The 14,170-nt window shown below is 51.8% G+C and overlaps 1 protein-coding gene across 1 annotated transcript in view; it reads left to right on the forward strand.

Annotated features, from left to right (window-relative positions):
- The window catches only part of LOC122547709 (uncharacterized), a 609,753-nt gene that overhangs the window by 365,648 nt on the left and 229,935 nt on the right, over positions 1-14,170 (forward strand). Inside the window, exons 60-64 of the mRNA XM_087989511.1 lie at positions 294-425; positions 7,245-7,441; positions 8,638-8,770; positions 11,775-11,957; positions 12,113-12,262. Of these exons, the coding sequence (XP_087845637.1) occupies positions 294-425; positions 7,245-7,441; positions 8,638-8,770; positions 11,775-11,957; positions 12,113-12,262 (795 nt within the window). The remainder of the gene's footprint in view (positions 1-293; positions 426-7,244; positions 7,442-8,637; positions 8,771-11,774; positions 11,958-12,112; positions 12,263-14,170) is intronic.

The following is a 14,170-nucleotide window of genomic DNA, read 5'->3' on the forward strand; positions in this document are numbered from 1 at the left end:
CCTGGGATTTATTTTAATATCATTTATATAAATCAAATGCTTTACATCAGACCTACAATTGTGATTATACCTCACAGATTGCCTTCATTGGCTCTGAAATCCTTGAAATGATCCTGAGGCTGTGAAGCTTGCAATTCTTTCCTTTTGCTGTTTGTGAAGTTGGAGATTGGAGAAGTGTTCCCTCTCAGTGAGAATTGCTCTGTGTTTATTGCTCTGTTAACTGATTCCAGATGAAGAATTTCGGATGGAATTTTCTCCTTTTAATTGGCTCCTTTTCTCTTTGTTGATTGAAGGCCTGGGCAGAATTTGAGGTGGACCACTCCTCCCTGATGAAGGAGCTGGAGCTGTTGAAGTCTTCAGTCCCAACTGTTGGACTGGTGGAAGAGACAGAGGAGAGATTGTCCGAACGTGTCAGCACCTTACAGGTGAGACTTGTCCAGGTAGAGCCCAGTGTGATGTTGCCGACAGAGTGCGCTGCAATGTGGGAGGTACTAGATTTTACAGTTGGTGTGACGGTGCTGTAACATGCCCCAGATTGCCCGTGAATCTGTGATGTTTGAAACCTCCCATCAGTGTCACAGGAGGAGAAAACAAGTGCGGCATCTTCTGTACTGAGAGCTGTGCTGCAGGGCACTGCCTGAAGGTGTCCCTGTTGAGCAGGGAGTTTGGAGATGCTTGCTCAATAGAGGTCTCTAATCCCCCAGCGTTGTCCTGGAGGGAAACAGCAACATCCCAGACAGCAAGGACCTGGGCGGAATAATCACACGGAGCATTAAAAAAAGTATCCTCTCTAAAGAGGTGTTTGAATATCTAATTAGGTATACAACTGCTTAAGTGGGCAGTGGGGGAGGGGGTGGGAATCTAGAACATAGATAGAACAATACAGCACAGAACAGGCCCTTCGGCCCTCGATGTTTGTCTGAAGTTAATAATCATCCAAATGAGTAGTGATCTTGGCCCTGATTGACATTTATTGAATTCACTCACAGGGCTGGGTATTGCTGGCTAGGCCAGCACTTAGTGCCCATCCCGAACTGTCCACAGGGCAGTGAGCAGTCAGCTGTGTTCACTTCTGGTCTCCTTCCTATCGGAAAGATGTTGTGAAACTTGAAAGGGTTCAGAAAAGATTTACAAGGATGTTGCCAGGGTTGGAGGATCTGAGCTTCAGGGAGAGGCTGAACAGGCTGGGGCTGTTTTCCCTGGAGCGTTGGAGGCTGAGGGGTGACCTTATAGAGGTTTATAAAATCATGAGGGGCATGGATAGGATAAATAGACAAAGTCTGTTCCCTGGGGCCTGGGATTCCAGAACTAGAGGGAAAACGTTTAAGGCGAGAGGGGAAAGATATAAAAGGGACCGAAGAAGCAACCTTTTAACACAGAGGGTGGTACGTGTATGGAATGAGCTGCTAGGGGAAGTGGTGGAGGCTGGTACAATTACAGCATTTAAAAGGCATCTGGATGGGTATATGAATAGGAAGGGTTTATTATCATAGAACAATACAGCACAGAACAGGCCCTTTGGCCCTCGATTTTGCGCTGACCTGTGAACTAATCTAAGCCCATCCCCTACACTATCCATCATCATCCATGTGCTTATCCAAGGATTGTTTAAATCTCCCTAATGTGGCTGAGTTAACTACATTGGCAGGTACGGCATTCCACGCCCTTACCACTCTCTGAGTAAAGAACCTGCCTCTGACATCTGTCTTAAATCTATCACCCCTCAATTTATAGTTATGCCCCCTCGTACACACTGACGTCATCATCCGAGGAAAAAGACTCTCACTGTCTACCCTATCTAATCCTTTGATCATCTTGTATGTCTCTATCAAATCCCCTCTTAGCCTTCTTCACTCAAATGAGAACAGACCCGCATCCCTCAGTCTTTCCTCATAAGACCTTTGCTTCAGACCAGGCAACATCCTGAACAAAGAAAATTTACAGCCCAGGAACAGGCCCTTCGGCCCTCCAAGCCTGAGCCGATCCAAATCCACTGTCTAAATCCACTGTCAATTCCTAAGCATCTGTATCCCTCTGCTCCCCACCTACTCATGCATCTGTCCAGACGCACCTTAAATGAATCTACTGTGCCTGCCTCTACCACCTCTGCTGGCAACGTGTTCCAGACACCCACCACCCTCTGTGTAAAGTACTTGCCGCGTGTATCCCCCTTAAACTTTCCACCTCTCACTTTAAATGCGTGAGCTCTGGTTATTGAACCCCTCACCATGGGAAAAAGCTTGTCTCGATCCACCCTGTCTATACCCTTCATGATTTTGTAAACCTCAATCAGGTCCCCTCTGAATCTCCTTTTTTCTAGTGAAAACAATCCTAACCTACTCAACCTCTCTTCATAGCTAGCACCTTCCATACCAGGCAACATCCTGGTAAACCTTCTCTGCACCCTCTCCAAAACGTCCACATCCTTTTGGTAATGTGGCGACCAGAACTGTACACAGTATTCTAAATGCGGCCGAACCAATGTCTTGTACAATTTTAACATGACCTGCCAGCTCTTATACTCAATATCCCGTCCAATGAAGGCAAGCATACTATATGCCTTTGTGACCACTCTGTCCACCCGTGCAGCGACCTTCAGGGTACAATGGACCTGCACTCCCAGATCTCTCTGCCCATCAACTTTTCCCAAGGCTCTTCCGTTCATTGTATAATTCGCTCTAGAATTAGACTTGCTTAAATGCATCACCTCACATTTGTCTGGATTGAAAGCCATCTGCCACTTTTCCGCCCAACTCTCCAGTCTATCTATATCCTCCTGCATTCTCTGACAGTCCCTTATGCTTTCTGCTACTCCACCAATCTTTATATCATCTGCAAACTTGCTGATCATACCAACAGTGCCCTCTTCCAGATCATTTATGTATATTACAAACAACAGTGACCCCAACACTGACCCCTGTGGAACACAACTGGTCACCTTTCTCCATTTCGAGAAACTCCCCTCAACTACTACTCTCTGTCTCCTGTTGCTCAACCAGTTCTTTATCCACCCAGCTAGAACACCCTGCACACCATGTGACTTCACTTTCTCCATTAGTCTACAGTGGGGAACCTTATCAAACACTTACTAAAGTCCATGTATATGACATCAACAGCCCTTCCTTCATCTATCAACTTGGTCACTTCCTCAAAGAACTCTATTAAGTTGGTAAGGCACGATCTCCCCCACACAAAACCATGTTACCCATCTAAGCTCATTCTTTTCCAAATATATATAGATCCTATCCCTCGGTACCTTCTTCAGCAACTTCCCCACCACCGACGTCAGGCTCACTGGTCTGTAGTTACCCGGAATATCCCTACTACCCTTCTTGTACAGGGGGACAACATGAGCAACCCTCCAGGCCCACCCCATGCTGGTCTATTACCCACCCTCGACCACTTCATTTCCAGCTGCCGCCGGGATATTAACCGCCTCAACCTGTCTATCCCGTTCCCCCACTCCAACCTCTCACACTCACAACACGCAGCCCTCCAATCCCGACCTCACCATCAAGTCAGCGGATAAAGGGGGCACAGTGGTCGTCTGGCGCACTGACCTCTACACCGCTGAAGCCAAACGCCAACTCGAGGACACCTCTTCTACCACTCCCTTGACCATGACCCCACCCCCCATCACCAAACCATCATCTCCCAGACCATACAGAACCTCAGGAGATCTCCCACCCACAGCTTCCAACCTCATAGTCCGGGAACCCCGCACTGCCCGGTTCTACCTCCTTCCCAAGATCCACCAGCCTGGCCGACCCATTGTCTCAGCATGCTCCTGCCCCACTGAACTCATCTCTACCTACCTCGACACTGTCCTATCCCCCCTAGTCCAGGAACTCCCCACATACGTTCGAGACATCACCCACACCCTCCACCTCCTCCAAGACTTCCGTTTCCTTGGCTCCCAACGCCTCATCTTCACCATGGATATCCAATCCCTCTACACCTCCATCCGCCATGACCAGGGCCTCCAAGCCCTCCGTTTTTTCCTCTCCAGACGTCCCCAACAGTACCCTTCCACCGACACTCTCATTCGTTTGGCTGAACTGGTCCTCACCCTTAACAATTTCTCCTTTGAATCCTCCCACTTCCTCCAGGCCAAAGGGGTAGCCATGGGCACACGTATGGGCCCCAGCTATGCCTGTCTCTTTGTTGGCTACGTAGAGCAGTTGATCTTCCGTAATTACACCGGCACCACTCCCCACCTCTTCCTCCGCTACATTGATGACTGCATTGGCGCCACCTCGTGCTCCCGCGAGGAGGTTGAGCAATTCATCAACTTCACCAACACATTCCACCCTGACCTTAAATTTACCTGGACCATCCCTGACACCTCCCTCCCCTTCCTGGACCTCTCCATCTCCATTAATGACGACCAACTTGACACTGACATTTTTTACAAACCCACCGACTCCCACAGCTACCTGGATTACATCTCTTCCCATCCTATCTCTTGCAAAAATGCCATCCCGTATTCCCAATTCCTCCGCCTCCGCCGTATCTGCTCCCAGGAGGACCAGTTCCACCACAGAACACACCAGATGGCCTCCTTCTTTAGAGACCGCAATTTCCCTTCCCATGTGATTAAAGATGCCCTCCAACGCACCTTGTCCACATCTCACCCCTCCTCCCTCAAACCCCACCCCTCCAACTGTAACAAGGACAGAACGCCCCTGGTGCTCACCTTCCACCCTACCAACCTTCGCATAAACCAAATCATCCGCCGACATTTCCGCCACCTCCAAACAGACCCCACCACCAGGAATATATTTCCCTCCCCACCCCTTTCCGCCTTCCGCAAAGATCGTTCCCTCCGTGACTACCTGGTCAGGTCCACGCCCCTCTACAACCCACCCTCCCATCCTGGCACTTTCCCCTGCCACCGCAGGAACTGTAAAACCTGTGCCCACACCTCCTTCCTCACCTCTATCCAAGGCCCTAAAGGAGCCTTCCACATCCATCAAAGTTTTACTTGCACATCCACCAATATCATTTATTGTATCCGTTGCTCCCGGTGCGGTCTCCTCTACATTGGGGAGACTGGGCACCTCCTAGCAGAGCGCTTTAGGGAACATCTCCGGGATACCCGCACCAATCAACCACACCGCCCCGTGGCCCAACATTTCAACTCCCCCTCCCACTCTGCCGAGGATATGGAGGTCCTGGGCCTACTTCACTGCCGCTCCCTCACCACCCGACGCCTGGAGGAAGAACGCCTCATCTTCCGCCTCGGGACCCTCCAACCTCAGGGCTTCAATGTGGACTTCACCAGTTTCCTCATTCCCCTTCCCCCACCTCACCCCAGTTCCAAACTTCCAGCTCAGCACCATCCTCATGACCTGCCCTACCTGCCAATCTTCCTTTCCACCTATCCACTCCACCCTCCTCTCTGACATATCACCTTCATCCCCATCCCATTCACCTATTGCACTCTATGCTACTTTCTCCCCACCCTCACCCTCCTCTCATTTATCTCTCCACCCTACAGGTACTCTGCCTTTATTCCTGATGAAGGGCTTTTGCCCGAAACATCGATTTTCCTGCTCCTCGGATGCTGCCTGAACTGCTGTGCTTTTCCAGCACCACTCTAATCTAGATTCCGGCATCTCACTGGTGTTTAAGGATGCCACGAAAATATCTGTCAGGGCCCCAGCTATTTTCTCTCTCGCCTCCCTCAGCAACCTTGGATAAATCCCATCCGGTCCTGGGGATATGTCCACCTCAATATCCTTTAGCCCAACACATCATCTCACCTGATGTCAAACTTCTATCTCTAATCTCAACCTGCATCATGTTCCTCTCCTCAATAAACACTGATGCAAAATAATCATTGAGAATCTCACCCATTTTCTCAGGTTCGACACACAGCCTTCCTTCATGATCCTTTAATGGACCAATCCTTTCTCTAGTTACCCGCTTGCTTCTTATATAAGAATAAAATGCTTTGGGATTCTCCTTAATTCTGCTCGCTAAAGTTATCTCGTGACCCCTTTTCGCCCGCTTGATTCCTTGTTTAAGATTGTCCTACTCTTCCGATATTCCTCCAGGGCCCGTTCTGTTCTTAGCTGCCTAGACCTTATGTACACTTCCCTTTTCCTCTTGGTTAGTTGTACAATTTCTCCTGTCATCCGCGGTTCACGAATCTTGCCCTTCCTATCCTTTGCCTTCAACGGGACATGCCTATCCTGCACTGCCATTAACCTATCTTTGAAAGCCTCCCACATCTCAAATGTGGACTTCCCTTCAAATAGCTGTCCAGTCCACATTTCCCAGCTCCTGCCTAATTTTGATATAATTGGCTTTGGCCCAGTTTAGTACTCTTCCCTGAGGACCACTCTCTTCTTTATCTACGAATATTCTAAAACTTACAGAATTGTGGTCACTGTTCCCAAAGAAATCCCCCACCGCAACTTCTACCACCTGTCCTGGCTCGTTCCCCAGTACCAGGACCAATATGGCCCCTTCCCTCATCGGACTATTGACATACTGCTCTAGAAAACTCTCCTGGACGCTTCGTACAAATTCTGCTCCATCCAGACCTCCGACGCTAAGTGTATCCCATTCAATGTTGGGAAAATTAAAATCTCCCATCACCACTACCCTATTGCCTCTACATCTATTCATAATCTGTTTACCTATTTGTTCTTCTACCTCACGCTCACTGTTGGGAGGTCTGTAATACAGCCCCAACAATGTAACTGCACCCTTCTTATTTCTCAGCTCCACCCATAATGCCTCACTACCCAAGAGCGCCATAGTGTCCCCCTTTAGCACAGCCGTGATATCGTCCCTGACCAGCAATGCAACTCCAGCCCCTCTTTTACTTCCCTCCCTGTCCTGTCTGATTGACATACTGCTCTATATCCTGGAACATTTAGTTGCCAATCATCATGCCCTTCCTTCAACCAAGTCTCTGTGATGGCAATAACGCCATGCTCCCAGGCACCAATCCAAGCCCTAGGTTCATTTACCTTACACACTGTACTCCTTGCATTATAGTAGATGCACTTCAGGCGTGGGGCGTGGGGGGGGGTGGAGGTGGTGGCAAGTTGGGGTGAAGATGTGGAGGGTGGGGGTTAACGATGAGAGGCCAATGTTGAGAGCTGCGGGTATGTGTCCAAACTGCAAATGATTTGCCTTTTCGTCCTTGAGCACAGGAAATGAACATTGTTTTGTTAGTTTGATATTTTTTTCCTTGTTTTCTCGCTGAATGCTGTTGTTCCATGTGACAGGCGATCAGGAGCAGCCTCACTAGGACCCAGGCCCAAGTGGAACAGAGACTGAGCAGCGGGCACACTCTCCTGGGCATTGTGAGCTGCCCAGAGCTGGGTACACAGGTCCATAACCTGGAGGAAAGTTGGCTCTCCATCAACAACCAGGTCAATCACCAACTGCATCGACTGGAGAAGCTTCTAGAACACTGCACACGGTCTGTGTCAAATCCACTTAAACCTGACAGTAAACCATTGCCTTTAATAAGATATGAAGAATCTATAAGAGTGTCTTTCACAGTGTCGGGGTGTTATGTTGTCACTTTGGGGCTGTAGTCATTATGGGCATGTTGGAAACGCAGCCATCCAATCAGTGCATAACAAGATCTCACAAACAGCAATGGACATAGTGACTGGTCGATGTGATTTGGTAAACTAGGCCGAGGGAGAAAATAATGTCAGCCAGAAACCAGGGAGCACTGCCCAGAGTCTTTACACATACTGGCCAACCAGCTGAGAGGGTGGACAGGCCAGGTTTGAATTTCTCATCAGGAAGGCAAGATCTGAAACAGTGCGGCACTCCCTCAGCACCCACCCTCCGACAGTGCGGCGCTCCCTCAGCACTGACCCTCCGTCAGTGCCCACTCCCTCAGCACTGACCCTCTGACAGTGCGGCACTCCCTCCGCACTGACCCTCCGGCAGTGCGGCACTCCCTCAGCACTGACCCTCCGGCAGTGCGGCACTCCCTCAGCATCGACCCTCTGACAGTGCCCACTCACTCAGTACTGATCCTCCGACAGTGCGGCACTCCTTCAGTATTGACCTCTGATAGTGCGACACTCCCTCCGCACTGACCCTCTGACAGTGCGGTACTCCCTCCGCACTGACCCTCTGACAGTGCGGCACTCCCTCAGCACTGACCCTCCGACAGTGCGACACTCCCTCAGCACTGACCCTCCGACAGTGCGACACTCCCTCCGCACTGACCCTCTGACAGTGCGGTACTCCCTCCGCACTGACCCTCTGACAGTGCGGCACTCCCTCAGCACTGACCATCCGACAGTGCGACACTCCCTCAGCACTGACCCTCCGACAGTGCGGCACTCCCTCAGCACTGACCCTCCGACAGCACGGCGCTTCCAGATATTTGATTGGACTTGCCCTGGTCCAAAGCTTAATTGCTGAATAGGTTAAAATTGAGAAAGTTTAATTGTGGTGAATTTTGAGTGAGTGTGTAACCTGCCTGAGTCTGCCCGACAACCTGTGTCTGCAGTTCTGCCTGAGGTAGCTCTTTCTTCCTTTCTGTCTACAATGCCCAGCAATCCCATACAAGGCACTGGCGTGACAGTGCGAGGTGCTCCCTCAGTGCTGTCACCTTATTGTTGTATTGTGTTTGTTTTATCGGTTCTGCAGGTTTCAGCGTGAGAGCCATCGGGTTCATCAGTGGTTGGACTCAGCCAGGAGCCGCTTGAGTTACTGGGAGCAGGAGTCCGTCAGCCTGCCATCGAGACCAGAGACCAGTGAGAACCAGCTCCAACGCTTCCTGGTAAGCCTTCCACGGCACAGAACCAGCAGCCTCAGCACACTGTCCCCACTTCCCCTCACACTGTTTCCCCCCACCCCCGGCTCCTTCCTGAGCTCCGTCCTGGCTGTTAATCTGGTGACCTGGTCCAGCACATTCCCAGCTGCTGTGTCTAAAGGTTCCAATTTGATTTGCACTCCAGGCTTCCCCTGCCCTAGAATTGGGCAGAAGTGGGTCCTGGAGATCAGAGCCAAGATTAGAGTGGTGCTGGAAAAGCACAGCAGGGACTTGCCGGGGAAATGCGGAGAGGTCGTTTCCATTTGACGGAGAGTCTCGGACCAGAGCACATCATCGCAGAATAAGGGGGTGCCCATTTAGGGCCGGGAATGAGGAGAGATTTCTTCTCTCCGGGGGGAGTGAATCTGTGGAATTCTTTCCCACAGGGGGCTGTCGGGGCTGGGTCACTCAGGATATTCGAGGCTGAGAGAGACAGGTCTGTAATCAGGAAGGGAATCAAGGGTTAAGGGGGAAAAGGGAGGAGCAGGAAAATCGACATTTCGGGCAAAAGCCCTTCATCAGGAAGGGCTCATCCCTAATGAAGAACTTTGGCCTGAAACATTGATTCTTCGAATGCTGCCTGACCTGCTGTGCTTTTCCAGCACAACTCTAAGAATAGAATTGGGTCTAAATCTCAGGTTTTTTTCCCCTGGGTCTCTGAAGTACTGTGGCTGTGCTGAGCCCTTCCTGAAACCTCTCCCCCCCCAGCCCCACCCCGGTTAACCCGTTATCACTCCCGATCGAGCCACAGCCAGTCTCCCGTCAGGAACAGTACCGTACCATGGAGGAGAGCAGCAGGCCATTCAGCACATTGAGACTGCTCCAGCATTCGGTGGTTGATCTCATAATCCTCAAGTCTAGATTAGAGTGGTGCTGGAAAAGCACAGCAAGTCAGGCAGCATCCTTGATGTGGTTTATGCGAAGGTTGGTAGGGTGAAAGGTAAGGACTTGTGGGTGGGGGGGTGCCTGTCCTTGTACCATCCCGTATTCCCAATTCCTCTGCCGTATCTGCTCCCAGGAGGAGCGGTTCCACCACAGAACACACCAGATGGCCTCCTCCTTTAGAGACCGCAATTTCCCTTCCCACGTGGTTAAAGATGCCCTCCAACGCATCTCGTCCACATCCCTCCCCTCCGCCCTCTAACCCCACCCCTCCAACCGTAACAAGGACAGAACCCACCTGGTGCTCACCTTCCACCCTACCAACCTTCGCATTAACCACATCATCCGATGACATTTCCGCCACATCCTGGTTTCCAGCATCTGCAGTCCTTGTTTTTACCTCATTATCTCAACACGGCTTTGTGAGGGCAGGTCATGCCTCACAAACCTTATCGAGTTCTTTGAGGATGTGACTAGAAAGGTTGATGAGGGTCGAGCTGTGGATGTGGTGTATATGGACTTCAGCAAGGCATTTGATAAGGTTCCCCATGGTAGGCTCATTCAGAAGGTCAGGAGGAATGGGATACAGGGGGACTTAGCTGTCTGGATACAGAATTGGCTGGCCAACAGAAGACAGCGAGTGGTAGTAGAAGGAAAATATTCTGCCTGGAAGTCTGTGGTGAGTGGTGTTCCACAGGGCTCTGTCCTTGGGCCTCTACTGTTTGTAATTTTTATTAATGACTTGGATGAGGGGATTGAAGGATGGGTCAGCAAGTTTGCAGATGACACAAAGGTTGGAGGTGTCGTTGACAGTATAGAGGGTTGTTGTAGGCTGCAGTGGGACATTGACAGGATGCAGAGATGGACTGAGAGGTGGCAGATGGAGTTCACCCTGGATAAATGCGAGGTGATGCATTTTGGAAGGTCGAATTTGAAAGCTGAGTACAGGATTAAGGATAGGATTCTTGGCAGTGTGGAGGAACAGAGGGATCTTGGTGTGCAGGTACATAGATCCCTTAAAATGGCCACCCAAGGGTTTTTTAGAAAGCATATGGTGTTTGGCTTTCATTAACAGGGGGATTGAGTTTAAGAGTCGTGAGATCTTGTTGCAGCTCTACAAAACTTTGGTTAGACCGCACTTGGAATACTGCGTCCAGTTCTGGTCATCCTATTATAGGGAACATGTGGATGCTTTGCAGAGGTTTCAGAGGAGGTTTACCAGGATGCTGCCTGGACTGGAGGGCTTATCTTATAAGGAGAGGTTGACTGAGCTCGGACTTTTTTCATTGGAGGGGACCTAATTGAGGTATACAAGATAATGAGAGGCATAGATAGAGTTGATAGCCAGAGACTATTTCCCAGGGCAGAGGGGTCATAGTTTTAAGCTGGTTGGAGGAAAGTATAGAGGGGATGTCAGAGGCGGGTTCTTTACACAGAGAGTTGTGAGAGCATGGAATGCGTTGCCAGCAGCAGTTGTGGAAGCAAGGTCATTGGGGATATTTAAGAGACTGCTGGACATGCATATGGTCACAGAAATTTGAGGGTGCATACATGAGGATCAGTGGTCGGCACAACATCGTGGGCTGAAGGGCCTGTACTGTGCTGTACTGTTCTACGTTCTATGTTCTATCCTCAACCCCACTGTCCTCCCTTTCCCCCTGAACCCTTGATTCCCTTCCTGATTACAAACCTGTCTCTCTCAGCCTTGAATATCCTGAGTGACCCAGCCCCGACAGCCCCCTGTGAGAAAGAATTCCACAGATTCACTCCCCCCGGAGAGAAGAAATCTCTCCTCATTCCCGGCCCTAAATGGGCATCCCCTTATTCTGCGATGATGCGCTCTGGTCCTAGACTCTGTCAAAGGGAAACAATCTCTCCCCGGCAAGTCCCTAAGAATCTTGTCTGTTTCAAGAAGGCTGCGTCTCAGTCTTTGAAACCCCAGAGCGTACTGGCCGGCCTGTCCTCATGGGACAGTCCCTACATCCCCAGGACCAGCGAGTGAGCCTTAACTGGACTGTCCCCAGCCTCTTTCCTGACGTAACAGGGCCCAGGAGAGTTTTGTGATTTATGTTGTTTTTTCTGCCTGCAGGAATTCTGGAAGGAGGTTGATGGAATGTCATCTGTGAGGACAGCAGCAATCAGCACAGGGAGCCAGCTGCTGGCTCTGAAGCAGGTTGAGGGCGGTGCCGTCCGAACTCATTTGGCACAGCTCGAGCAGAAGTGGGCACAGCTTATCGCCCAGTTCCCCGGCATCCAGGAAAAACTGCATCAGGTCGGCATCTAGCCCAGGGCTCGGGGGCGAGGAATGGCTGCTGGGCAGTGGGGGGAAGGCGGAGGGGGTTAGGGAGTATCAGTGGGGATTCGGGGATGTGTAGGGTAATGGGTTGGCCCTGTGCATCATCTGTGTCTCTCTTGGCCTGTCTCCAGCTCCAGGTGGCTGTGTTACCCTCACGGAAGGCCATCACACAGCTGACAGCATGGATCCAGGATATGTGGACATTGATGGAGAAGAATGAGCCAGTGACCCACTCTCTGGATAGCAGCACTCGGGTGAGGCTTCTGCTTCAGAAATACAAGGTGAGTGAGGGTGTCAGGGTGTAATACACAGTGAGGGTGTCAGGGTGTAATACACAGTGAGGGTGTCAGGGTGTAATACACGGTGAGGGGGTCAGGGTGTAATACACAGTGAGGGTGTCAGGGTGTAATACACGGTGAGGGTGTCAGGGTGTAATACACAGTGAGGGTGTCAGGGTGTAATACACGGTGAGGGGGTCAGGGTGTAATACACGGTGAGGGGGTCAGGGTGTAATACAGGGTGAGGGAGTCGGGGTGTAGTACAGGGTGAGGGAGTCGGGGTGTAGTACAGGGTGAGGGAGTCGGGGTGTAGTACAGGGTGAGGGAGTCGGGGTGTAGTACAGGGTGAGGGAGTCGGGGTGTAGTACAGGGTGAGGGAGTCGGGGTGTAGTACAGGGTGAGGGAGTCGGGGTGTAGTACAAGGTGAGGGAGTCGGAGTGTAGTACACGGTGAGGGAGTCGGGGTGTAGTACACGGTGAGGGAGTCGGGGTGTAGTACACGGTGAGGGAGTCGGGGTGTAGTACAGGGTGAGGGAGTCGGGGTGTAGTACAGGGTGAGGGAGTCGGGGTGTAGTACAGGGTGAGGGAGTCGGGGTGTAGTACAGGGTGAGGGAGTCGGGGTGTAGTACAGGGTGAGGGAGTCGGGGTGTAGTACAGGGTGAGGGAGTCGGGGTGTAGTACAGGGTGAGGGAGTCGGGGTGTAGTACACGGTGAGGGAGTCGGGGTGTAGTACAGGGTGAGGGAGTCGGGGTGTAGTACAGGGTGAGGGAGTCGGGGTGTAGTACAGGGTGAGGGAGTCGGGGTGTAGTACAGGGTGAGGGAGTCGGGGTGTAGTACAGGGTGAGGGAGTCGGGGTGTAGTACAGGGTGAGGGAGTCGGGGTGTAGTACAGGGTGAGGGAGTCGGGGTGTAGTACAGGGTGAGGGAGTCGGGGTGTAGTACAGGGTGAGGGAGTCGGGGTGTAGTACAGGGTGAGGGAGTCGGGGTGTAGTACACGGTGAGGGAGTCGGGGTGTAGTACACGGTGAGCGAGTCGGGGTGTAGAACAGGGTGAGGGAGTCGGGGTGTAGTACAGGGTGAGGGAGTCGGGGTGTAGTACAGGGTGAGGGAGTCGGGGTGTAGTACAGGGTGAGGGAGTCGGGGTGTAGTACAGGGTGAGGGAGTCGGGGTGTAGTACAGGGTGAGGGAGTCGGGGTGTAGTACAGGGTGAGGGAGTCGGGGTGTAGTACACGGTGAGGGAGTCGGGGTGTAGTACAGGGTGAGGGAGTCGGGGTGTAGTACAGGGTGAGGGAGTCGGGGTGTAGTACAGGGTGAGGGAGTCGGGGTGTAGTACAGGGTGAGGGAGTCGGGGTGTAGTACAGGGTGAGGGAGTCGGGGTGTAGTACAGAGTGAGGGAGTCGGGGTGTAGTACAGGGTGAGGGAGTCGGGGTGTAGTACAGGGTGAGGGAGTCGGGGTGTAGTACAGGGTGAGGGAGTCGGGGTGTAATACAGGGTGGGGGAGTGAGGGTGTAATACAGGGTGAGGGAGTCGGGGTGTAGTACAGGGTGAGGGGGTCGGGGTGTAATACAGGGTGAGGGAGTCGGGGTGTAGTACAGGGTGAGGGAGTGAGGGTGTAATACAGGGTGAGGGAGTGAGGGTGTAATACAGGGTGAGGGAGTCGGGGTGTAATACACGGTGAGGGGGTCAGGGTGTAATACAGGGTGAGGGAGTCGGGGTGTAATACAGGGTGAGGGAGTCGGGGTGTAGTACAGGGTGAGGGAGTCGGGGTGTAATACAGGGTGAGGGAGTCGGGGTGTAGTACAGGGTGAGGGAGTGAGGGTGTAATACAGGGTGAGGGAGTGAGGGTGTAATACAGGGTGAGGGAGTCGGGGTGTAATACACGGTGAGGGGGTCAGGGTGTAATACAGGGTGAGG

This window comes from Chiloscyllium plagiosum, unplaced genomic scaffold (assembly GCF_037043375.1).
Source record: "Chiloscyllium plagiosum isolate Xiang-an unplaced genomic scaffold, Cpla_swu_hap1 HiC_scaffold_8, whole genome shotgun sequence".
Lineage (NCBI taxonomy): Eukaryota > Metazoa > Chordata > Chondrichthyes > Orectolobiformes > Hemiscylliidae > Chiloscyllium > Chiloscyllium plagiosum.